This window comes from Callorhinchus milii, unplaced genomic scaffold (assembly GCF_018977255.1).
Source record: "Callorhinchus milii isolate IMCB2004 unplaced genomic scaffold, IMCB_Cmil_1.0 Scaffold2, whole genome shotgun sequence".
Taxonomy (NCBI): domain Eukaryota; kingdom Metazoa; phylum Chordata; class Chondrichthyes; order Chimaeriformes; family Callorhinchidae; genus Callorhinchus; species Callorhinchus milii.
The window spans coordinates 107,094,938-107,120,648 of record NW_024704743.1 but is presented as its reverse complement, the minus strand read 5'-3'; the positions used below and the strand labels follow the sequence as shown (position 1 = coordinate 107,120,648).

At 39.8% G+C, this 25,711-nt stretch overlaps 2 protein-coding genes across 3 annotated transcripts in view; one reads left to right on the top strand and one right to left on the bottom strand.

Annotated features, from left to right (window-relative positions):
• The window catches only part of nsmaf (neutral sphingomyelinase (N-SMase) activation associated factor), a 48,490-nt gene extending 42,298 nt beyond the window's left edge, over positions 1-6,192 (top strand). Inside the window, exons 27-31 of the mRNA XM_042332626.1 lie at positions 158-241; positions 1,453-1,603; positions 2,051-2,153; positions 3,631-3,740; positions 3,970-6,192. Coding sequence (XP_042188560.1) covers positions 158-241; positions 1,453-1,603; positions 2,051-2,153; positions 3,631-3,740; positions 3,970-4,064 — 543 coding nt within the window. The 3' untranslated portion in view covers positions 4,065-6,192. The remainder of the gene's footprint in view (positions 1-157; positions 242-1,452; positions 1,604-2,050; positions 2,154-3,630; positions 3,741-3,969) is intronic.
• A 421-nt stretch (positions 6,193-6,613) lies between these two features.
• On the bottom strand, positions 6,614-22,024 carry sdcbp (syndecan binding protein). Of its 2 annotated transcripts, none has more exon segments than NM_001292703.1 (9): positions 6,614-7,297; positions 8,545-8,636; positions 10,083-10,254; positions 10,729-10,904; positions 11,455-11,613; positions 11,905-12,005; positions 12,714-12,786; positions 17,836-17,905; positions 21,894-21,926. In NM_001292703.1, coding segments are annotated over 8 exon segments (879 nt in total). In that variant the 5' UTR covers positions 17,887-17,905; positions 21,894-21,926; the 3' UTR covers positions 6,614-7,242.
• Between the last annotated feature and the right edge of the window lie 3,687 nt (positions 22,025-25,711).

The window sequence follows — 25,711 nt, the reverse complement described above, 5'->3', positions numbered from 1 at the left end:
TTTTAAAACAGAGCAACTACAATTGACTATTATCTATTGAAAGTAGTCTGGTGTTATTTGTTGATTCAGTGATTTAACTACACATTCTGAATTGGGTTTCAATGGTTGGTAAAAAATTTTTAAAAAAAGACAAATTTGTAACTTTGTTTGGCTGTAGGTGTGGAAATGTGACGCAAACGATATCTCCAGTTGCAGAAAAAATAGCTGTGAGCTCCTGGCTGAGTTGGAACATGATGCAGGTGTAAGTATATAGCCTTTCAGAAGTTTGGTTCTGTTTACAATAACTTGATGATTCCTTGATGATGGTATTTAGGTTTGGTGTTAGGCAGTCTCAATGAGGGGAGGGGTGGAATGTCAAGCTAGAACAGGAAAAAAATCATTGGTAGAATATTAGATTTGTGGTTTCTTGCTTCTCGCTAAATTCCTCTGAGGAAAATTGGGCTGGTGGCAGACCAGCAACTCGGGTTGAGGAGGGAGGGATTTGTGGGAGTTGGTGGTTAAACATGCTTTTACAATTCGTATGGAATGCAATTAGCATCTGACAAAACATGTCTGTTCCCCATGTGGACATTAATAGCTACAAATATTTTTTAAATTCTCAAGCCATTTTAGTTTACAAAACTTTTTTTACTATGATCTGTAAAGCGATGCACATCTGCCTTTGTTCCTTCCCTCTTTCCTCCTTTGTCTCTTAAACTCGTATGGCACGCACAGTGCAGAAACAAGGTTTGCTTTAATTTGGCACCTAACATCCCTGTTACATTAAAGGCAATGAGCATTGATGGGAAAATGTTGGGAGTCGGGGCTACATATCAAAATATTGTGTTGAGGTCTAGCTTTCAAAACAATTGGAATAATTGTCCTAAGAAGTCTGCCAATGTGGTGAGTCATAGATCTTAAATTAGCTACATGATTGCATATTGCAGACAGATGTTTGAGCACAAGGCCACTTTAATGCTTTATCGGGGTGCATCTTTCCTGCTAGCGAGGGAATATTACAACAACAATCTTAGCAGTTGGTATAGCCCCTTTCACATTGGGAGGATGTCTCAGAGTGCTCGCTCACTGATTTTCGGCTGGTATCTAGATTTTTTTAAAAAAGGCAGACTTCGAGATCATCATGTCAATGCTGATGTCACTTCCTGCTTTACATATCGGTTCGTAAACAGGATGTCATTTTGGTGACAATCTGACTCAAAAAGTTGGCCGTTTTAGTATGGCGAACAATAAGTATAAGCATGAGTGAAAGCTGCTGCTGCCTCCTAACAGGGTTGCACGCTATCGACTAATTTCACAAAACGCTTTGTATCATAAGTGTTTTAAAACTACTGACAATCTAGTCTGGCACCATCCTGTCTGATAGTGTTTTTAATGTGCATTTGTGAAAGGAAATTAAGAAATGATACTGTTTTCAAATTGAAAATAATTAAGTTTTGATTTCTTCTTTGGCAGGTAAATACAATCAGCCTGAATCCTTTTGGCACACTGCTTGTATCGGGTAACAAGGAAGGGACTGTTACTATTTGGGATCTGACTATCTTAACTATTTTGCATCAGATTCATTGTCATTCTGGAACAGTCAATGATGTTGCTTTCAGTCCCGGTATGTTTTGAGCTTTAAAACATTTTCAAAGACATACCTTGTTGCAGTCTTACAATGTGGAATGTTTTTTTTCCCCAAGTGTACTTATTTGGCAGCTAGCAATTGTAAATACAGTCAGTGTAAACACATCCCTACCTGTTTTTTTTAAGATGGCTTTTCAATTCTGAAATTTCTCCAAAAATGTCTGATTTTTATCTTGTATTGTTAACTCGGTCATTTTTTACAATCTCCTAAATTCTGATCCCAATGCTGACTATGCTATGAGAGAATCTAGTGACAGTGACAACAGGAATCCCATTGCCACCAGTGTAACAGTTAATAGTTAAACCCACTTTGGTGGTGTATTATCATTTTTAAGAGAGTTCAGGCTGATGTTATCAAACTGGTTTGACAAATTCATTGTAACCTGATATTTGATTGTGGTTGTGTTTTACTTTATCTTGACAGATAGTCGACATATTCTCAGTGCTGGACAAGACTGCTGTCTTAAAGTTATTGATGTTCAGACCGGTATGCTGATATCTTCTTTGTCTTCAAGTCAGCAACAGAGGTAAAATATTGTTAATAATAATAATCCTTGCATTTGGGATAGTGCCTTTCACATCAGGAGGATGTCTCAAAGACCTTCATAGGATTTACCTTTAAGTGGAATCCTGTAGCTCAGTGGTTAGAGCCCTCGCCTTGCAAGAGACACCAGGCAGGGCGAAACCTTGCACAAGTTTCCTTACTCCACACGTCTAATAATAATCCCTCCAAAATAAAACAACAATGAATTGGTCATTTTCAATCCACAACTGTTTGTGGGACACTGCTGTGCGCAATTGGCTGCCGCGTTTCGCCCACAAATATACAGTCAATTCACTTTACAGTCTATTCTGTGAAGCGCTTTGAGATGTGGAGAAGACGTGAAAAGCGCTGTATCAAATGCAAGGATTATTATAAGTAATAAAAATAATAATAATCCTTGCATTTGATATAGCACCTTATCATGTCTTCATGATATCTCAAAGCGCTTCACAGAATATACTGCAACATGAATTGACTATTTTGTGGGTGAAAGGCAGGAGCCAATTGCGCACAGCAGTGTCCCACAAACAGTCTTGGATTGAGTGACTAATTTATAAGTTTTTTTAAAGGATTATTATCCCTACCTGTTTTTTGGAGACCTGTAACTCAGTGATTTAGAGCACTCGCCTCGCAAGCAAGAGACCTGGGTTCGATTCCCAGCAAGGCCAAACCTTGGGCAAGTTTTCTTATTCCACACGCCTGATAATAATTCCTCAAGAAAAAAACAATAATAAATCGGTCACTCATTCCACAACTGTTGTGGGACACTGCTGTGTGCAATTGGCTGCCTTGTTTCGCCTACAAATATACAGTTAATTCACTTTATAGTATATTCTATGAAGCGCTTTGAGATGTCTAGAAGACGTGATAAGCACGATATCAAATGTAAGGATTATTATTATCCCCAGAAAAGTGATCCGCCAATTGATTAATAACTGGGTTCCTACCTACTGCTAGATAAACAGAGGCGCGTGGAGTAAGAAAACATGCCTAACGTTCCACCCTGCCAAGAATCAAATCCAGGTCTCTCGCTTGTGAGGCGAGTGCTCAAACCACTAAGCTATAGGACTCTATAAGTGTACTGATTGTATTCTGTAGACGAATGCAGCAGCCCAGTTGCACACAGCTATGTCCCACAAAGAGCTATGTGACAAATGATAAAATTTTATTAGGATTTTTGACTAGCATCTCGGGATCTTTAACGTCCACCTGAACTGGCAGGTGGGACCTTGGTTTAATGTCTCATCTGAAGGACAAAGCAACACTTGCCAGTACTACATTGGATTGTCAGCCTAGACTGTTAATTCAAGTCCCAACATGGGGCCTGAACCTACAACCTTCTCAGATGTGAGAGTGCTACTACCTGAGCTCGGCTGGCAGGCAAAATAATGTCCTGGTTGTGTAGAATATTACATAGTATCTGTTGGATTACAGCAATTGACGTTTTGACTCATTTACAGGTGTTTCTGCTGGGATGGAAACACTGTTCTTTCAGGTAGCCAGTCAGGCGAACTTTTAGTTTGGGATCTGATGGCTGCAAAAGTCACTGAAAGAATTCCTGGACATTCAGGTATGAGTTAATTTTTATTTCATTTTGGAGAATGTTTTGGTCTGCCAACAGTCCCATTCCTGTCCTTTAGTATTAATGCATGAAGTGAGCTTGAAGTTCTCAAAGTAGATTGCACCTATTTGATTTGAGAAAGCATCATTCTAGACATGTATAAAATAGAAATTGTACCAATATGATTGCTATTAAACTGTAAATTATTTTTGAAACTTTATCTTGTGTTTTTCGTAAGGTGCTGTCACATGTATTTGGATGAACGAGCAATGCAGTAGCATCATAACAGGAGGAGAAGATAAACAGATCATTTTCTGGAAGCTCCATTACTAAGTGCCTTTTCTGAAATCACACTTTAATATACAGTGATTTTTAAAAAGAATAAAAATTGAAGTGAAGACTGGTTTTAAAGCTGTATAACGCAATTTATTTTGAACTCACAATGTGTTATTCTATCTCCCATCTGAAATATGCGAACCTTTTGCTTAATGCAACAATGTACAAGGAGGAAAGCAAATTTGGGTCTTCTTACTCCAATGCTGTGCAACTACACAGCTGAGAAGCAAAGTATTGAGTATTTCTGAAATAGAAATTTAAAATAATATGGGGAAATGCTTGTGTAATTTTACTTGGGTTTAACCAAATTCTGTACAGTTGGGTATATCTTGCCTTTTAGTCTGGTTACTATAGAATCAGTTATTCTGCATTCAATATAACAATGTGCATTTACAAAAGTTATTGATGATGTTTTCTTTGACCAAGCATGTGTATGAAACAAGCCAGCTCCAAAATAAAAAGCTGGAAGCACAAAGGTGTTTTCAGCCACATTAAGCCATTTTCCTTTTCAACTTAGATAATATTGTAGTTTGACTCTGGTTTCAAATAATGTGGAGTGGAGACCATTCAGATCAAACTGAATAGCTATTGAAATATATACATATTTTAATGAAAAGTATTGACTCTTGAAATAAAATGTTCAGCCTTATAACTTATATGAATCGCGGTGTTTTCGTTCAATGATTGTGCCTTACTGCCTTTTAGTGGCTGACTTTTACTGTAGAAAATATCTTGGACATCTACATCTGGAGTAGTTCCTAACCAAAATCTGTGTCTACTTGTATTTTAAGTACAGTTATCAAAAGATCTAAAGGATTACTCCTCACAAAAGGTCTAGATAATTTTTGGTGGAGGTTGGTACTTCAAGATGTGGCAAAGTAAAATATGCCATGTCAGTAGCAAATTTCATTATCAACAGCTTTCTATATCATTGTTGGCCAATGGAAATACTATAATTGGTTCAGTTACATGTAATTATTATAACATCTTTCTGTTTTTGGCATATTCAACTGTGGATGTAGTTTTTTGTGCACTGGGATTCATTTACAAATGTATCATATTGTTCATATACTGTAATGGCATTGAGTGTTCTTTGGTACAATAGCTGTTATAAGGAATGTGTAAACTTCATATTGCATGTTGAACCAGCCTGCCTTTTTGTGACCATTATCTGCCATCACAGTTGTGCAATTCTCAACTTGTGCTCTAGATATTGACTAGTAAAATCTCATTTCCCTCCTATATATGTATGCAAAGTGCATCTAGTTTAATTTAGTAATTTATAGACATTAAACGTTTCCCACAACATTAATACTTGAAATATTTTAGGCTTTTATTTATTAAAAAAATCTCCAGTAAGGTGGTTTGCAAACAAACCAGCAGGGATTGGGGAAAGCGTCCTGCACCGCCAGTCTGATTTCTCCTAGAAATTTGGCTGCAGAACAAAACTGATTTCCTATTTGACACAAATTGCCACCGACTTAGAATGTTGTCATTAAGGTACAATGGAAGCTCACCCCACTAATGTGGGCAGTCTTTTGCAATCCTATTAATTGCAATATTGGGCAATAATTTAAACTCACTAGTTAGGTCAACATTTCTTTATGAGCATCCACTGTTTACAAGAAAAGCATACTGATTTGTCCTTTTCATGGTGAAGATGTGGTATTTTTGCTTATCCCTCATCTACTTTGTTTTTGCTATGCAAATCTGTTTTAGTTGGAAGGCAGAGTGCTTGAAAACATTTCCTCAATAGCCTCTGGTATGATAGTGATTTTACATAACAAATCAAAATATTTGTATTTGATATTTAAAGTCATAGTGGGTATATTATTAGCACTTTGAGAAACAGGGGTAAATATCCAATAAATGGAAAGTTATTTTTACATTTTCGTTGCATCATTCTTAAACCAAAGTTTTGTAGTGATTTGGAGACTGAACATAATAACATGGTGTAAAAGGCAAGACTTTCCATTGTTCTAAAATATTTATCCCTAGGTGTACATAACGTGTACCAAATGTTTAAATTGAATTTGTGTTTAGTTTCATTTTATTATGTATTTAAGGCTTCCATTCTTTGAGAGTGTTAGCAGGTAAATAAAATATTGTACTTTTTCATTTAAAACCTTCCTGGATGGTTTATGCTTTTCCATAGATCATTTTTTTTAAATGATAAACCAAAATGCTTAATATAAGTGGCACCTTGTCTGAGCCCTGACCCAGTTTCTTTTTCACATATCAGATAAAAGACCTCCGCTCCTTGTTTTGTTTCTGCCTCACTATTTCAACATAGTACAAGATAACTACATCTGAAAGTTACAATTTGGAATGTTCTGTCTTACAAACTACATCAGTCCACTTTTGCTTCCTAAATACAGTACCTTGCATTCATCCGATCCACCGACCTACATGTCTATGCCTGTTTGAGCTCTCACTATAAGATCTTGGATTTTAACCCAATTCCTCCACATTGGTTATCATCTGCAAATGTTATCTTGCTCTTAAGGAAAGTAATGCAGTGTGTCTAAAATGAGTAAAGACAATGAAAGTGTTAAATCCTTTTCAAGATGCTTTATTTGCAAATAGTCAAAAATTAGCTTTGCATTCATAAGGCTTCCTAGAGGTCATTAATTATAGGTAATGAGAGAAGTGAGTACACTGAAAACTAGTAAATTAGGATACATAAAGTTATATTGTATTAAAATAATTATGATCAGGTCAAAAACATGCATTGTGTTCAAAAGTGAATTGTAAAAAAGCATAACAGGTAGTCAAAGACATAGATAAGAGTTGAAACCAGAACTATTCACAATTTTGCTAGATTTAGTATCCTTCAACACTGCTAAATCTCAACTCAAATTCTGCACATAATCCAATTGAAAGTATACGGAACGATGAAATACATAAATGATTAGGAATGGAAAAAGTTAATGTGCCATTTTACCATGTATTGTAAACAAATAGTATTGAGTAGATAAGAACTAATATTTTGTACATTGCTTTAAGTGTAATACAGAACAGCAATTATACTCCTATGCAGCAAAGATTAACTGCCTTTTTTACACTTATTTAAAAAACTGTCTTGATGTGGAAGCCAGGTATTCTCTAAACTGCTGCTTTAACTAGACTAAGGATGAACAACCATATATCACTGAAGCTCACAAATCATGAGACCTTACACCTCAGGAAGAGAGCGATCCATAAGCTGCTTAACAATGCTTGAGGCCATCCTAAAGAATAAGAAAAATAATTAGTTCATCTCGTCTATCGTGTTGAATCAGCTGTTATTTACCGCAAATGGTATTCAGTTTCGATTGATCACTATAAATATTGTGAGTTTGGGACCACTAACAAACTTATATCATACAATGCATTGAATTTAATTTATAAATCAAATTTGGCTTATATTAATAATTAAACATTAGCATCTCAATACTAAACATACCAATTCTTTCTTTCAATTTCTCCCTTCATCAGTTCTGATAATAATCCTGAAATTGATGTAGCATCTTATCACATCATTAAAATGTCTCAAAGCAGTTAACCTGATTTTGCTGTGATAACAACTATTTGTAGGGGAATGCAACAGTCATTTTGTGCACAACAATATCCCTCAAAACAGCCCAGAGACAAACAACCAATTTTACCAAGAGGACTGCTGTCCAGGACACCAGGAAGAATTCTTTTTTGAATAGTGCCATGGGATCTTTAACATCCACCTGAACATGTAGATGGGATTTCTATTTTAAAGTCTAATCTGAAAGACAACACCTTTAACAATACAGCACTGCACCAGAGTGCAGTATCAGGATAGACTGTAAACTCAAAAGATCTGAAGTGGTGCTAGAACCCACAACCTTCTGTCTCAAGAGAAGACCAATTGAGCCAGGCTGATGCTTTAGATATAGTTCCATAAATAGAGGCAGGCCCTGTGTACTTGTTCAAATAATTCTTTACATTTGAACCTGGACACTAATTATCAGACCATCTTTGACCTAAAATGAATCATTTTTACACAACTGTTCCCTTCAGTAAATATCAGCTTGTGGAGTCAATCTTAGGATTCAATTAATGAAGTCTGTTCTCCACAATTCACTGTACTCATAACATGCCATGTCTGAACTAGTTTGCTAGCAGCAGATGAATTATAATTAAAAATTTTCACATTGCACAAGACAGTCAGATGTGAAGTAATTTGGGAACACCCTCCCAATGTGAAAGGCGCTATACCAAATGTAAGGATTTTTTGATTATTCTTAATAATAAACCATGGTCACTGCAATAACAGTATTATTTCACTATTGATCACCAATAAATTGAGGTTACATTCAATATATTTGTCAGGTTTAATTTAATACTTCAATATGAGTTGGTAAAGCTAAAAAATGTTTAAACCATCCAACCATTTTCAGAAATATGTTCAATATGTTCCAAATAAATGAAACTCTGGTGAATATTGTCAAATGGCAATGCCTACCTTTTCAACATATGTTCCTGTATGTACGAAGGCATTAGGGTAATGGTTATTGCATTTGATGCTGACCCCAGAATGTCTGCAATTTGGGTGTCCTGTTTAGTCATAGAGAAAAGGAAAAGGTTAAAATATTCACACCTACAGCTAACTGCTTCACTGTACTAATACAAATTATATTAATTTATAAGCAAGTCTATGAATTCTATTTTTACTGAAGTATACAAAAATTATCTAACTTAGCCCGATACATAACAGATCCCCAAGTTTGGGAGACAGAGCAGGCCGCAGCCAACTGAACGGAGGAAGTTGACTGGTTGATAGGGAGTCAGCAGATCAGAGTAGGAGGGGCAAGGCCGTGGGGCGCCTTGAAAGTGAGGACAAGGATATTGAATTCTATCCTCTGAGGGATGGGGAGCCAGTGCAGTCGGGCGAGGGTGGGGGTAATGACGCGAGCTGCAGAGTTCTGGATCATCTGCAGCTTGTGGAGGCCGACAAGGGGGCATTTCCATAGTCAAGCCTTGACGTGACGAACGGGTGTATGAGGATTTCGCGGCCTGAGGCGGTGGCGGAGTTGGCCAATGTTGTGGAGGTGGGGGAAGGCATAGCGAGTTATGGCATGGATGTGGGGGAGAAAGGGCAGTTGAGGGTCAAACAAGATGCCCAGGTTCCTGACTGGCTTGGTGAGGTGGAGTGCATCCCTGGATGGTGATGAGGGAGGTGAGGGAGACAGGATCAAGAATGTGGAGGGAGGGATGGGTAGGGTTCGGCAGTTGGGAGGGTGGAGGTAGCTGATCAGATCCCCTCAATTTTGTACTCAAAGAAATCCAGCATCTCCTCAGAGTTTGGAAAATAGAAAAGTGCTGAACAATTGATCAGGTTTAAAAACACAATATCTGGAACACCAATGATTTTTTTAAAAAATGGAAATCTTAAAAATATTAGTTATAAATAGTATTTAATATGAAATACAAAATTCATATTTGTACAATTCAATTTACACCATTTACTTTCACTTCTGTAGGTATTGACTTGTTTCTATATAGAAAGTCAATTATTAAAGCTCTACTGAATACTACTGTGATGCACAAGTGCATCTAAACTATTTAGATACATTTTAGTTGAGACAAATTTGTGCAAATGTAAATCGAACAATGCAACATTTGTGCCTCCAATTCTCCACTTCCAGCAAAAATAAACTATACAGGAAACCCCCGGGCTCCCAGAATTCAGACCTAAAAATAAAAAATCCACAGGCCCGCACACATATATGTCGACCCACTCTCCTAGTGCCCCCCACCCCACCACCCCGCTTTAGCATCCTTGCTGGCCTTCAGAGATACAGTATTGACTTTAACTTGGTTTAAACCCCACAAGTAGAGGATAGCTTCTTCACTATCTCCTTCTGCACACAGGATTCAAACAACTACAATGCCAGTACCAGCCCGAAAAAAACTGGTAAATGTAATTATTGGCATTGTAATTACACTTAGCTGGAAATTTCAGACCAGATCTCGATAGTAATAAATGCCAAAACTTCTCACCTTTAGTCCAATGACATTTTGACCATTAATCTCACAGATGCTGTGGTCGGTCAGGAGCCCATTCCTGGCTGCTGAGCTGTCTTTCACGATTGAGATAATTTTTCCATTCTTGAAAATGAAGCCAACGTGTCCTGTGCTGTCTTTATGCATAGTGATTGTACGTTGAAAAGGCCTGTACAAAATAATAACATTCATTGAGGTTAATATCAAAGGTTTAATAAATCAGGCAACTAATTCACTGCAAAACATGTGTATTTCAATTCCCAAGAAGGCTTCAAATGACATTCTTACTCATAAGTGTTTCCAAGTGTTTTCTAAAGAGGAAGTTAATTTTTTTAAATGTTGATATTTACTGATTATATGGAAAAAGATCATCTTGTACACTGCAATTTGGAGTTCTCTCTACATTGATTTAAAATCCTGTGAAGCATTTTGGCACATGAAGAAGTTTGGATTATTGAAGGCAAGGATTATTATGAAACCAAACCCTGCCCTCCGCTTCCCCACAATGACTCAGCAGATATTACAACAACAAAACCTTGCACTTATGTAGCACCCTCCTGTGTTATTACTTTCCTGTGTGGGAAAACAAACATGTACCAATTTATGATAAAGTTACAGTGAGGGAAACAAAACAAACTCTTACCGGTCGCGCAGAATAATTGTGATCTTTTCATCATTTGCATCTTTCAGTACCTGGTGAGTTTTGTCAGTGCTCCAGCCTGCACAATTCTCACCATTTATTTGTAGAATCTGGTCACCAAACCTCATACCAGCCATAGAGGCTGGAGAGTTCGCTTGAACTAGCTGAAGAAAGATACCCTATAGGCAAAAGAAACAATGTCATAGGAAAATTCATACAATTATATAATGCATTGGTTATGTTTTTTTCAGAAGAGTAAAAGTATCATATTACTATCTATAACTTTAATATCAGAAAAAATAATGGGATCAAATAAAAGTATTTCTCAACAGATTAATTTAAATATCCATCTGTCATATTATTCAACTAATTTCTCTCATGAAACATATTCAATCTATACTTGAACAAGTATTCTATTCACCTCCATGGAAAACCAGAGTGAAAACATCAACTCTGATGTGGAAACATTTCCGGGGCTACAGGCACTCAAGGGTCTGGTTGCACATATTTACAGCTCATTGTGAAATCCAGCAAGTAGTCCAGTGGAATACAATTGGATGGACTTAGCTTCTGCCCTTCCCAGTTCCAAATGAGAACCTAATTGTAGCTCCATTATTAGTATTGTGGCTAATAGGAATGAAAGGTTTCTTTTAAAATAAGAATCAGTTTCTACATGTTTTCTGCTGTAAAGCAGAAACAGCTCACCCCAGGCTAGTCAATTGTACTCACATTATCAATAGATTTCACGCGAATGCCAATTCTTCTATCCTGGTCCTTGCAGAGAATGACTTCCCGGATACCATGTTTGATTTCAGCTCTTCGGAGTCCCACATCATTTCCGGTTACCGGTGCAATCATCAAACTCGAAGATGATTTACCACCAGTTTGCTGTTGGATTAAAACTCCCAGTTAGATTGTAAAACAAAATTTTCCATTTGACAAGGGATTTCAGATCCACCATTCAGATCTCATGACAGCAAAAACAACCACATTCAGAACATTCCTGTTGCTTGGATATATGCATACATTAATGGGAATTTCCAGATCTAGCTTACTTTAAAATCAAGATGTGTGCATTTTCACTTGTTTGGCTCCTGTCAATTGCCATATCATAAACAGCATGAGAAACAAATGTCAGTTGTGTAGTGAAATAAAGAAGCAGGGGATACAATCACTTACTCCTGATGTTCCAACCACAGCCAAGTTCCTTTGTACCTCTGTAGAGTGCAGATTCAGCCCCATATACTCAGACAATTCGGGGTAAAGGCGAGGATAAAGGTCTGTGAAGAAAAAAAGGTCAGCAAAAAGCTTTGTTCATTATGAAAATGTAGTAGTCTAGTATGTGTAAAAAGATCTTTAATTACTAATAATTTATATAATCTGCCTTAAACAATCTGTTAATAAAGTTTGAAATGGCAGTGGGTGGAAGTAACATGCATTTGCTCTACAGAAAGTTGCAACGGTAAAAAAGGCAATGAGATTAAGACATTACCATTGCTCCTGAGGAACCCCAAATTCAGGAATGATGTAAAAATAAACAAAAAAAGCCAAGTAGTACCAGATTGGTACATGGAAGGGACCAGTGCAATATTGGGCTGGTACCAGTGTAGTGGGCACAGACATTAGATGAGTGGAACCAGACGATGCAATCCCAGTGCTTTTTCTGAATCCTTGGATTTCAAGATTTTGATAGGTGGCACTAGACTGGTACAGTTTTTTTAAAAAAGCTATGCAAGGGTAGTGCCAGAACCTAGGAACATGTGGGCAAACTCGTTTCATATCTTAATGCACATGCATTTTAATGCACCTTCACATGGAACTGGATATTCTTGAAGGGTGTTACAAGTGCACCTTTTTCATGGAACTACTGAAATGCAAATGCAGTCAGATATGCTACCATTTCTTTTGCATATGCCATCAACTGACCATTACAGTTGTAGTACTACTTATGTTACAAACTCTTCCCACCATCCCCCCAAAATATTTACCTGAAGACTCAGCAGCTGTAGATTCAGGTAAAGCAGCAAGAGCTGCAGAATTTGAAGCAAATTCTGATTGAGCCTAAAAACAGACAATTGATAAACCATATAATAAGCAATGACAATGTGATTAAATACAAAATATACAGACATGTAGGCAACTGTAGATTCACATTTATCAAACAAAACCATCTTAGCCAATCAACAACAAGATTACATTTGTATAGCACCTTTCACGTCGGGAGGACGTCCCAAGGCCATTTCAGACCCGAGCTGGGGTTGGAGGGGGGAGGGGAGAAGGGAGGGAAGGCGGGTGGCCGATGACATGGTCGAAGAGAAGGGTCTTGAGGTGGGACTTGAAGGATGGGGCGAGGTGGAGTGACTGGGGAATGGAATTCCAGAGGTTGGGGGCAGAGTAGCTGAAGGCTCTCCCGCTAATGGTGGGGCGGGTGGGTCGGGGGACTTGGAGCAGGCCAGAGCCGGCTGAGCAGAGGGAACGGGCGGGTTGGTAGGGGGTTAGGAGGTCGCAGAGGTAGGGTGGGGCGAGGCCATGGAGAGCTTTGTATGTGAGGACCAGGATCCTGAACTGGATCCTCTGAAGGACAGGGAGCCAATGGGAGTCGGGTGAGAGTGGGGGAGATGGGGTCACGGAGTTTGGTGCGGGAGAGGGCACGGGCTGCAGAGTTCTGGATTATCTGCAGCCTGTGGAGGGAGGAGTTGGGAAGTCCGACAAGCAGGGCGTTTGCATAGTCGAGCCTGGAGGTGGTGAAGGCATGAACAAGAGTTTCAGAGACTTGAGGGTTGAGGTAGTGGCGGAGTCGGGCGATGTTATGGAGCTGAGGGAAGGCAGAGCGGTTCATGGCTTGAATGTGGGGAAGAAAAGACAGTTGAGGGTCGAACAAGACACCTGGGTTCCTGACTGGTTTGGTGAGTTGTAGTGTGCAACCATGGAAGTTGATGCTGCCAGAGCCTGAGATGCTGAGGCGCTGGCGCGAGCCAATCGGGAGGGCCTCAGTCTTGTTCATGTTCAACTGTAGGAAATTTGCTCTCATCCAGGACTTGATGTTCGACAGGCAGTCTGTCAGGACAGCAGTGGTCCTGGAGTTGAGAGTGGAGGCAGCGCTTTGGAACGTCCTCCCGACGTGAAAGGCACTCTACAAATGTAATTTTGTTGTTGTTGTTGAGGCAGAAATATAGAGTTGGGTGTCATCCGCATACATGTGGAAGTTGACCCCATGCCTGCGGATGATGTCACCAAAGGGGAGCATATAGATATTAAAAAGAGGGCCAAGGACAGAGCCCTGGGGGATGCCAAACGTGACAATACGGAGGCTGGAGGAGAAACCGTTAGAGGCAACAAAGTGGAGACGGTGAGGCAAGGGCAGATCCGTGAAGATTGAGTAAAGCGGAGAGGTGGTGTATGAGGATGGAGTGGTCGACAGTGTCGAAGGCGGCAGAGAGGTCGAGGAGGACAAGGAGTGAGAGGGAGCCCTGCTCACAGATGTTCAGAATGTCATTAGTGACTTTGACCAGGGCTGTTTCCATGTTGTGGGCAGCACGGAAGCCGGATTGGATCAGCTGTACAATCAGCTGAGGCTGAGGGAAATAACAAACAACACCAGACATATAAATCAATAAGGCTGGGGCCGCTCCTCACTACTGTACAAATACCAAAGTTTGAACGGGATCATTTTCCTAAGAGTATCACTGGAAGGCCTAAGAAAATCTTCAATTGATATTCAAAATTTCACTACATGAAGCAGATTTTATTCCAGATCAGCAAACAGTGACCTAAATTAATTTGAAAATACAGGGTGACCAAAACGCTGTGATATCTACTATACTATCTACAAAAAACATATCATCATTTCTTTAAGAGTTATTAGACATTGTAATGGTATCAAGACATTTTTGGTCACCCTGTACATTTGATAGCTAGTTTCCATCTTCTTCAGAATTTGTGCTAAGGACTGAAACAGCACTGAGGCATTAAACTAAACTTTTCATCTGCAGTTACTTTTCCTTTAAAATAGAAAACAACAGACAGGTTCTTTAGCATGCATAGAAACCGTTTTCCATGATTAAGAATTTGTAAATTTCCCACTGTTAATCCAGCTAGTTGGCTGTTATATTACGTCAGGACAGATCCATCCCTTGATTACTTCCCTCCAACAAATACCTACTTAATTATCTCACTTTTTAACATACAAAACGCATCTTAAAGGACATAGTTAAAGAGAATATGGAACACTCATTACTATGGATGAATACTCATTGAAATTCTGGGCACCTTATTACAGGGAATAAAAGTCAAATCCATGGAAAGGTTGCAGTTTTACATTGGTAAGGTCAATACCAGGGATGAGGATTTATAGTTATGATGCAGGGGACTTGAAAAATTGGGAGTTTGAATGGAACAGAACAAGTAAAAAGGGTGTCTAATCTAGTGTGCGAGAGAGTCTGAGGGATTCCATAATGGTGGATAAGGCAGAGGACATGAAGCAGTTCATTCAGCAAAGGCAGCTACCAGGTCAGTAGGGTTTAGACGTCACAGAGGTAGGAGTGTGGCAATGGAGGGAATTCAAAGTAAGAAATCTATCCTCGCCCTCCCTGAGAACAATTTTCTATCTATGAGGAAGTTCAGCACATATTTACCTCATCAAAAATCTACTGTGGCAGTTACAATGTAAACAAATGCTATAATGAAAGTCCAAGTCAACACAATTTATTACTGAGATAATGCTCTTTAAATCAACTGAACCGTAAAATTGTTCAGTCGTTAATAACATTGATTTTAAAAATGAAGTAATAATGTCTGACCTTAAAGTAACTACCCATGGGTGTTACTATGCCTAATATTATGAGAAAGCAAAATTAACACAAGGAGTAGAAAAAAAGACTGAAAGTTGGTAAATTATGAGAAAATCAGGACTGCTGGGTATGAGAAGGAGGGGACGAAAAAAGGACACACATAATTATATAGACAAAGAAGCCTCAGTTCTTTTGAGCTTCCATCCAGGGCATTTAGCACTTATTTCTAAATTAGAAAGCCAAGTTCTTCTGAAGCATTCTGTGCTCAGTGAGAAACAAAGTTAAATGAGATATCTGACGTAATAAAATGACAGATTGCCATTCTGATAGCAGATAAAAGTGGTTTCCCTCCAGCCCAACCAGTTTTAGATCTTAGCTTTGTACATCAATGAACCCTATCTCAATGGGCTGCATTTTTATGTATAGTTTGGGCTTCATAACTTAATTATTAATTGACTTTCATTACAGCATGTTTACATTGCAACTCTACCACATCTATCTTTGATGAGATAAATAAATGTGGGATGTGGGAATTGAGGCGAGTATATGAGTTGTGGGAATAGAGGTACATTTATGAGAACAGGGATATGTATATCCCAGTTTGTAAATGATACTAAGCTAAAACCTACAATAAATTATGAAAGGCAGAAATTTACAATAAGTCATAATTAATTCCATAAGTGGAAGGAACATTGTCGGATGCATTGTTGTCTAATTTGGAATACAATACAAAAATTAATAGCAAAAATTAAGACTCTCAAAGCGCTTCACAGAATATATTGTAAAGTGAATTGACTCATGACAATATATACTAACCAGCCTTGATGCAAGCCGAGTAACATCTAGGATGAATGGATTTAACTAAAAAGATATCATGAAAAGTTACAGTATGCTAGCAGGTTATTTGACCGATCAAGCCTGCATTCAAGTTCTTTTCTACATGAGCAACCTAATCTAATTCCACTCTACTGCTTTAATCCCACGTCCTTCAACATTTCCCTTTTCAGGTATTTAATACCCTTTTTTTTAAAAAAAATCTATGAACTCTTTATCAATGTTTATGGCAGAGAATTCCACATTCCAAACAAGCTTTTTGTAAACATATTTTTCCTAACCTACTCTAATTCGTTTTTCTAAGCATCTTAAATATGTGCTCTCTTGTTACTGACTCACCAACCAATGGAATATTATTATTTCCTTTTGATCATGGATTGCATTGCCGATAAACAAAAAAGGCTTATGGGTGGCCTAACACAATCTATACTTGCAGCAAATACACTATATTTGGAGCATTAAGACATTTGAAAACTGTACAGGATTAGGTAAAAGTGCCAGATGTTGGGTTTGGTATTTGTGCACCCGTGCTATATATTAGGTACATTGCAATTCAAGCGCCAAATTGAGACTTGTGAGTTCATAATCTAGGGTGACAGCCCAATGCATTCATGGGGAAGCACTGCATTTTTGGAGGGAATGTCCTTTGGATGAGACAACCTGTGTGTCTGTTCAGGTGATATTAAGAGATATAAAAAAAACGTTTCTTCTGGTGTCCTGGCCCCAAATCCTTCAGATAAATATGATCGGGTACCAGTACTACCAGCAGCTGTCAGAGTAATTGCAGCTGTTAAAACGCCTGGACACTTCCTAATGCGAATTAAGCATGTAAATGAAAGTCGTATCGTTCTGTATCCGCACAAGAGTATTTATTCATCAACTTGTGCCCTTGCCGACTTGGAAACAAGACCCCCCCACTTCCCCTCTTGAGATTAAACTCGCTAATTTGCACTCTGCGCTTGCCTTAAACCCAAACCAATTTGAGGCTTTCCACGGATCAAAGCCACAAAGTAAGAAACAATAATAAATTGGTCATTTCCATTTGTGGAACACTGCTGTGCACAATAGGCTGCCGCGTTTCTCCCATAAAATATACAGTCATTCACTTCACAGTATATTCTGTGAAGCGCTTTGAGATGTCTTGAAGACATGATAAGGCGCTATATCAAATGCAAGAATTATTATTATTTTATTTTCAATCACTTCATGGCCATTTGTTGGACTTTGCTGCACACACATTACATAGAACGTTGCAGTATAAAATAGGCCATTCAGCCCAACTAGTCTGTGTCGGAATTTTAAGCATATTGATGCTTTCTGCTTCAACCAGTTTCTGGCAGTCTACAAATGGTTACTGCACTTTGCAATAAAGTCATATGAAGCATTTTGAGGCATTTTGACATGTTAAAATGCTACAACAAATGCAAAGATTATTATTATATAAAGCCATTTTAACTGAAATTAAAAATAATATCCTCATACACACCTGCATCACCTTGTCTACCTTGAGGTCTTCTAAGGATGGGTACAAAGACATCTTTGCTCGAATGTAAAACCTTTGAAAAAAGAAAAACTCCTTAAATATTTTGTACCTCATATATACTTATTTATAAAAGCATTGTAGTACAATGTATTAATACGCATCTAAGCAAATCTACATTTGTCTAAATCACATTTTGAACATGCAATTCACCAGAATTTATTTTAATCAACAGTGTCTGACACAAGCAGTAAACCATCATTATGCTTAAGAGTATCCAAACCAGACAGAGCTTCACGTATACCTCATACACATACCGAGAATGGAATGTAAAATGCCCTAGTAGGATGTACCTGTTTATCTTATTCCAGAGATGGTTAGGTACAGGTTAGCAAGAGCCAATGCTTGGGGACCACAGTGTGCATTGGAGTTGGGAGTTTAATCACTAAAACAGCAAAGCTTGACAGCACTATCTGGCAAATTTCCACTAGGACCACCTTACCCATTATAGATTTGGTTTCCATGTTTACGAAGAGTACAGTGGGGAAAATCCATGCTCCCAGTGGGTCTGCTGACCGAATTCCTGCCGATCAGACTGGATTGACATCAGCCTGGAGTCCTGCAGACTTACCTGGTTTAGGAACTAGATTACCAAAGAGAAGCTCCAAAGAGAAGCGGCTTATCTTCCCCCAAGGAGGATAGTATCTAGGTGGTAAATTGACATCTGACAAGCATAGGTTTGAGCCTTCACTAACTGAAATTAATAAATTTGATTTAAAAGCTGTTGGCCTATACTCTCCCTAAATATAGAAAAAATGCCATTTTACCAATACACAAGTAAATTCCATCCAACTTGCCTAACTCAGATCACTCGGCATTTGTTTTGTTTTTTTAAACCACAGGGTTGAGAATATACCTACAACCCCAGGTTCCTTTATTGAGCCATGTAGATCAACCACCAGCTCCCCACCAAGAATGCATGATGTTGTCCATTCATAGGCTCAAAATTGAAAGCTGCAGAAGGAACTTTTTGCTTATGCAATTTCAATAAAGTGAGTTTCTGTCATGGTTTTTGATTTAAGATTCCACCAACTTTGCAATGCATACCCACTGCAGAAAGCACTACACATCTTGTGCATGACTTAAAGGAGTCTTAATTCAATTTATTTGGGAATCTAGCAATTCGGTAAACCATCTGTTTTCGTTGATATTTTTGCCTCACACGGTTTTCACATGCTGAATCATGCCTTTAAGATTCGTTCAACCTTCCTCTTGGCAAGTGTACTCAGCACTCTGTTTCAGTTTGAAACAAATCCCTGACTGTCCAGCGCCTTGTGACATTCTTCCGACGTGAAAGGCACTATCCAAATGTAATTTTGTATTGTAGCTACTGTTTGTAATGAACATTTTAATTCATATTGCAGACTGAACCAAATTCATAAAGTGGAAGGAAAAATAAAATGCTGTTTTCTCAAATAAGCAAATGACAAACGTGACAACTGTCAGGCAATAAGGCACAGGAAAATTGATACCCAAGATATTATTGCAATTCTGCAACCTAAAAAAACGGACATTTTAATAGAAACCAGAAAAATAATTCAATTTAAAATTTAGATGATTTAAGTAGCTAGTCATTCACCTACAGTACTTTGTGAAAAATTGAAAACGGCTACTTGGCTGTTTGAAACCATTGATTTGGTAGTGAAAAACCTACATAATCAGTATTGGTGGATTGATTGATATAAATAATAAATTGTAAAATTAGCTTAGTCATCAATCCCTGCTAGTTGCAAATTCTTAATTAGATGACGATGACTTGGGCTTTACTGTAAATGCTTTGTTTCTCCCAGGCTGAATACTGCTAAAATAAACAGGAACACATGTTCTCTGACCCTTTCCGGTCATGACATCCTCTTGGTGAACTAAACTACATTACTATACAAGCCAAAGTATTGTAACCCATATTTACAGAGCTTTTAAAAAAAATGGATTAGAATTGTCATGATTCAATATAGTTAACAGCTAAAAATAATTGTAAATCAGATTTTAATGATAAGAAAGCAGATTTCCATGCAACCGTGATACAATACTCATCAACATGTTACAGACATTTCTTAAGACAAAATGTTTTCAATGTGACAACACTCTAGCCTCAATCTGATGTGAAAAACAACTTCCCCATTCCTAATGAAATCATCTCATCACATGTCAGGAAATTATCTGTATTGTGAAGCTCTGGTCCTAATGGGAAATACAAGCAGGCACAGGAAAAAAAATAAACATTATAGCTTAATAAGTATGCTCCAGTTCAGACATCACACAGAATTCCTCAAATAACTATGCAAGGCTTTCCCAAGCCATTTGCTAATCTCTTGGAATGCAATGGATTAAACCAATCAAAACAATAGCTGCAAAATTTCCAATCTTGCTGCGTATTGAGGCTACAACTGCATTGGCTTTTTTTTAAACAACATCCATTAAACATTGTTTGAGATTGTGGTCTTTAATATAAGTGAGGCTGTGATTTTAGATTGGCTCAAGAGCCTAAAAACCAACAAATCCCCCGGACACATGAACTGTACACCAGAGAACTTAGGTAAACAAAGACATGATGTGGAGGTGGTTTTCATGGAAATCTGGTTTGGATACTCATAATCATAGCGATGCGTTTCAATCACATGGCTGACTAAAAGTCAGCAACCAACTCAGGCTGCTGAGAATTAGGAAGAGAAACTGTTAACAGAGATGAGGTGGAGACAGTGGGTCAAGTAGGCTTGGAGCCAGGAGAGTGCAGATGCACAGAGGTGAGTGAAGAGGCAGAAGCAATTGTACAGGACGGAGTGGTCCACAGCGTCAAAAGCGACAGAGAGGTCACAAGGAAGAGAGAGCAGAGCCCTGATTGCAGAGAGAGAACGAACTGTCCAGATTGGAGTACATACACAATTACACTGTGAACATCTTAGAAAAACAACAATTAGCTCCAAACATTCTCTGACTAGGTCAAAGTAGAAATTACAAAATTGAATTCCAGTTATGTACTACATTAGCTGATTGAGTGAGTACAATTGGCTTCAGGGTCCTGGGTGAGGCAAGTAAAGATTCCTCGCTACCGAGGCTATCCGTCTGTGATCCTTCCGGAGGGCAACATCTCTCTGTGGTCAATTTACTAGTGTAACTCACAATGATGAGTCATATGTGAATGACCATTGGGTGAGGTATTGGGAAGGATCCTACAGACCCATCCCCTCTGGTAAAAAGAAAACACAAGTCAAAAGAGGAGGCCATGAGAAGGGGAAAATAACTGGATGGTGTGGGGGGGGGGGGAAGAGGGAATCACTCCACTCATTTCCTCCTATGCTCTTTATTTTTCTCGCCTCCTCTAAACCAAATATTCCAAGACACACATCTATAACACATTGGAAAAGAGGTGGGCTAAAGAGTCGGCACTCTTGTGGTGCACATGACGTGGCTGGAAGTGAGCAATGCAAACACAAACACAGTGTAATTTCCGCCCCGTCGCTCCCAGGCCCCCGCAAAAACCCCGAGGGGAGTGAGATCCTCTCCAGCACCACCACCCCCTCGCCCCGCCCGCTGTTGCTGGTGATTTATATAAACAACGTTAAGGAGGAGGGGGGGTGGAGGTGGGGGGGGGGAGAGAAAGAGAAGACATCTTTTCTCTCCTCTCCCCCCCCCACCCCCCAAATAAAAGATTTCCATGCACATCACGAAACAACGTAGTCGTGTTGACGACTCTTCCTTCTTCCCCACCTCTCTCTCTCTCTCTCTCTCACACACACACACATACACTGCCCTTCGCAGGTCCCCAGAAAAATCCAAACCACATTATGTCGGTCGCCGACCCAAAAGAGGAAACAGCAGAGACGGCGACGGCGACGACGACGGCGCCCTTCTCTTCGGCTCACCCAGCGAATATTTTCCTTTTTTTAAAAAAAATGCCTTCCTTCTCTTCAAACCCCAACCGACACCGAGAGAAACCGCGCGTACGATGTACCTACCGGGTGTAGATGGGACAATGGTAGAACAAGAAGCCGCGAACGCCTCACCTGGTCGGTTGCCGGCGGGTGAACGGGGAAGGGGGTAATGGTGCCTCGTCTCTCTGCGCGGATGCGTGTGCGCGCGTGACAAGCGTCTGAGACTCGCTGACCGTTGGGCTCGCGCTGCCAGTGACGCAACCTCCCGGACGCCTCGAGCGAAGTACGTCACGGAAACAAACGGCGGGGAGCGCGCGCAGCTCCCCCCCCCCCCCTCCCCTCTCTCGCTTTCTCTCTCACAACCGTCCCGCGCGTCTCCTAGCAACGTCCTGTCAACAGACAGTCGAGTGGTGGCGCGGGCCTCCCAAGGTATTGTTATGATTAGTAATAATAATAATAATAAACGTTTCCTTACCCAATGGACTTTTTTTTCTTTTTGCCTTTCCCCCACCACCCCCACAATCATTATTTATTATTATTTCAGCTGGGCTTGGGGTAGGATACGGACCCGTGACCAAATGCTGCTATAATTGATGGACTGGATCCAGTCACTGTACACTGTGTTAGATGAGTGTGGCTGCTCTACCCTGGGTAACATTTCCAGTTTGCTCAGGAAAAGTCACGAGTGAACTTAAGTAAATAGTCCCGTGATATGATATGATTGAGCTCAGAGAGATACTTCACTGATGACTTCATCCAGTATCGGTCAGCGATGGCACGGAACAGCGTACCTTAAAGAAGGCGTGACATCCTACTGGGTGTTGTGCGAAACACAGAAATAATAAACAGAGAGCGATGCCGTTAGGGAGAGTTTCACGTACGGTACCCCGCGAGTGTACGTCTGTTTTTGTGGCGCGCCGGGTGGGTGTCTGACACATGTGGAAACCAAACTGAAAATTCCCTGCATCCCACCCGCACATGGAAATCCCAGAGATGTTTATTGGAATGGAATGCACGCCGTCTTCCTGGAGGGACGCGTCCTGCTTTTATGTTAAAAGTGTTGGGTGCGGGGTTGGCAGGAGCCAAGGCGTGGGGACCCCCAGGTTGTTTACCCTTGAGCTTGTTTGAAAAGAGCTGTTCTCCTGATGTTCTGGCAAAAAATCCCCACAACAAAATTCGTCATTCACTTCATGGTTGTTTGTTAAAGGTGGCTGCGTGCAAAATTCATTGCTGTGTTTGTCTACAAAAATACACAGCCACTCATTTGAGAGTGAATTCTGTGAAGCACTTTGAGATGTGGTCCTGATGTGGAAGGCACTATATCAAATGCAAGGATTAATATTATTCTATATTTATCATTTCTCAATCAGCCTTTTGAATTATATTGATTTAAATGAACAAGTGGGAATTATTGCCATAATAACATGTTCCTTTATGTTTACATTGCTGTCAGTGCACAGAAGTCTACTGGAAGTAATCACACAGCACTGTGAAATGCTTTAAATTTCATCTCTTTTTGAACAGTGCCAAGGGAGACACAATCTTTTTTTACCATCTCATCCAAAGGATTGCATTCCTTAACAACAACAACAACAAGATTCCATTTGTAAAGCGCCTTTCACGTCAGGAGGACGCACCCCTAGCACTGTATTGGAGTGACAGCTCATACTGTGAGTTCAAAGCCCAATGTGGGCCTTGAAACCACAAACTTCTGACTCAGAAATGAGAATGCTAAACCAACGCCTTGAGACGTCCTCCTGACGTGAAAAGCGTTATACAAATGTAAACAGATCTAAACAGAAAGCAGCTTAAAATATATTTTTTACAACAGTTGTTCATCACAACAACAACAACAACTTGGATTTATATAGAGTCCTCCACGCCGGATGACATCTCAGAGCGCTTCACAATAACGGCTGAGCCAGGGAGAGGGGGAAGAAGGTGACCAAAGGCGCGGTCGAAAAGAAAGGTCTTTAGCCGAGACCTGAAAATAGGAAGAGAGGGGGCGAGGCGAAGGGGGTGAGGAAGGGAATTCCAGAGCCTCGGGGGGTAGTGGCTGAAGGCACGGCCGCTGATGGTGGGAGCATAGGATTCAGGGGACAAGGAGGAGGCCAGACCCGGTGGAGTGAAGGCAACGGGCACTGTTGTGAGGAGAGAGGAGGTCAGAGAGGTAGGGGGGGTGCAGAGGAGTGGAGGGACTTGAAGACAAGAGTGAGGATCTTGAAATCGATCCTCTCTGGGACACGCAGCCAGTGCAGTCTGGCAAGGACTGGGGTAATCGGGGAGCGGAGTTTGGTACGGGTAAGAATACGGGCTTCACAACATAGTTTATATACTTTCGGATGCACTGAGATTGGAGAACAGGAGGATACAGGTTTAGAATTGCAAAAAATATCAGCCCAGACAAGCAATATTTTTTTAACCACAGGATAACTAAATGACTGCATTAGGTTATCAGGAAAAATGGTTGAGACTAAGACAGTGGACTTGTTTAATACAAGAACAACTTGAAACTGTAATGGGAGGATGGTACTCTGGATAAATGAGAACAAATGTGCCAAAAGGCCTCTGCATACAAAACAATTTGTGATCTTGTGAAAACAATAAAATTATGAAATGTCATAGACTACTTCATTACTGTCACCATAGTCACACAGCGGGTGAGCTGACTTTTTTCCCCAGTTGAAAGTGGGGTAAATTCCTGCTAACTCGACCCTGGTTTAACTTGTCACTACCATTTAGGTTACCATGCTGTCAATATCCTGGCCGCTTCACGTGCAAAATGTTAACATGGCTCTTCGCTTCAAAGGATATACTGTAAAGTGTAATGACTGTGTTTTGTGGGCGAAATACGGCATCCAATTGTGCACAGCAGTGTCCCACAAACAATAATATATTGAGTGACCCAATTATTATTATTTACATATTTTGAAGGAATTGTTACCCCTGAAAAAGCGATCCACCAACCTACTTACTCCCAGGTAAACAGAGATGGGTGTATAGCGTAAGAAAACTTGCCTAAGGTTTTGCCCGGCCCAGGAATTGAATCGAACCTGGATTCTCTCGCTTGTGAGGCGAATGCTTTAACCACTACACTACATGGAGGTGGGGAAGATGGGGAAAAAGGGGGTGGAGAAGTGCACAATTTCTAATACAGTAACAAATAAATGATAAGAAACAGAAAATAAGAGCATTTATGGGCACATATGACCATACATCTACTTAAATGAGTTTTAACAAATAAGTTGAAAGTCGTGGTAGCTGGGTCGCTTTATCACACTAACACCTGTTCGCTCTGCGCAGGCACAGTGTGTATTGGTGTACAGAATACATTCTCACAGCGCTCCCTTGTGGCCTGGGAGGACCTATGCCTAACTCGCCAGTCTGGTAACTCGTTACTGAGTTCTAATAATAATAATAATCCTTGCATTTGATATAGCGCTTTTCACATCTTCTAGACGTCTCAAAGCGCTTCTCAGAATATGCTATAAAGTGAATTGATTGTATATTTGTGGGTGAAACGCAGCAGCCAATTGCGCACAGCAGTGTCCCATAAACCGTCGTAGATTGAAAATGACCAATTTATTATTGTTTTGTTTTGGAGGGATTATTATCAGGCGTGTGGAGTAAGGAAACTTGCCCAAGGTTTCGCTCTGCCTGGAATTGAACTCAAATGTCTCACTTGCAAGGCAAGTGCTCTAACCACTGAGCTACAGGACTCGCTTGGAGTGACAAGTTATCAGGAGTTTACTGTTTTTAAATAGCAGAATAGCATGTCTAAAAGGGAATTTAGGAGAAACTTCTTTATGCAGAAGATGGTAAGAATGTAGAACTCAGTTGGAAGTTGTGCTTGAAGCTGGAACTAGGAGTCGCAAACACAGTGGCTAAGTTTGCAGATGACATAAAGCTAATGAAGGTGGTAGATTGTGAAACTGAACAAGATAGGTTAC

Bases quoted from the DNA above. Each gene is read 5' to 3' on its own strand.
- sdcbp (XM_007896710.2), bottom strand. From the start codon at position 17,886: ATGTCTTTGTACCCATCCTTAGAAGACCTCAAGGTAGACAAGGTGATG. The intron at 10,255-10,728 runs GTAAGAGTTTGT...TATTTTGTACAG, and splicing joins ACAATTATTCTGCGCGACCG to GCCTTTTCAACGTACAATCA. The intron at 7,298-8,544 runs GTAGGCATTGCC...CTTATTCTTTAG, and splicing joins CAGGAACATATGTTGAAAAG to GATGGCCTCAAGCATTGTTA.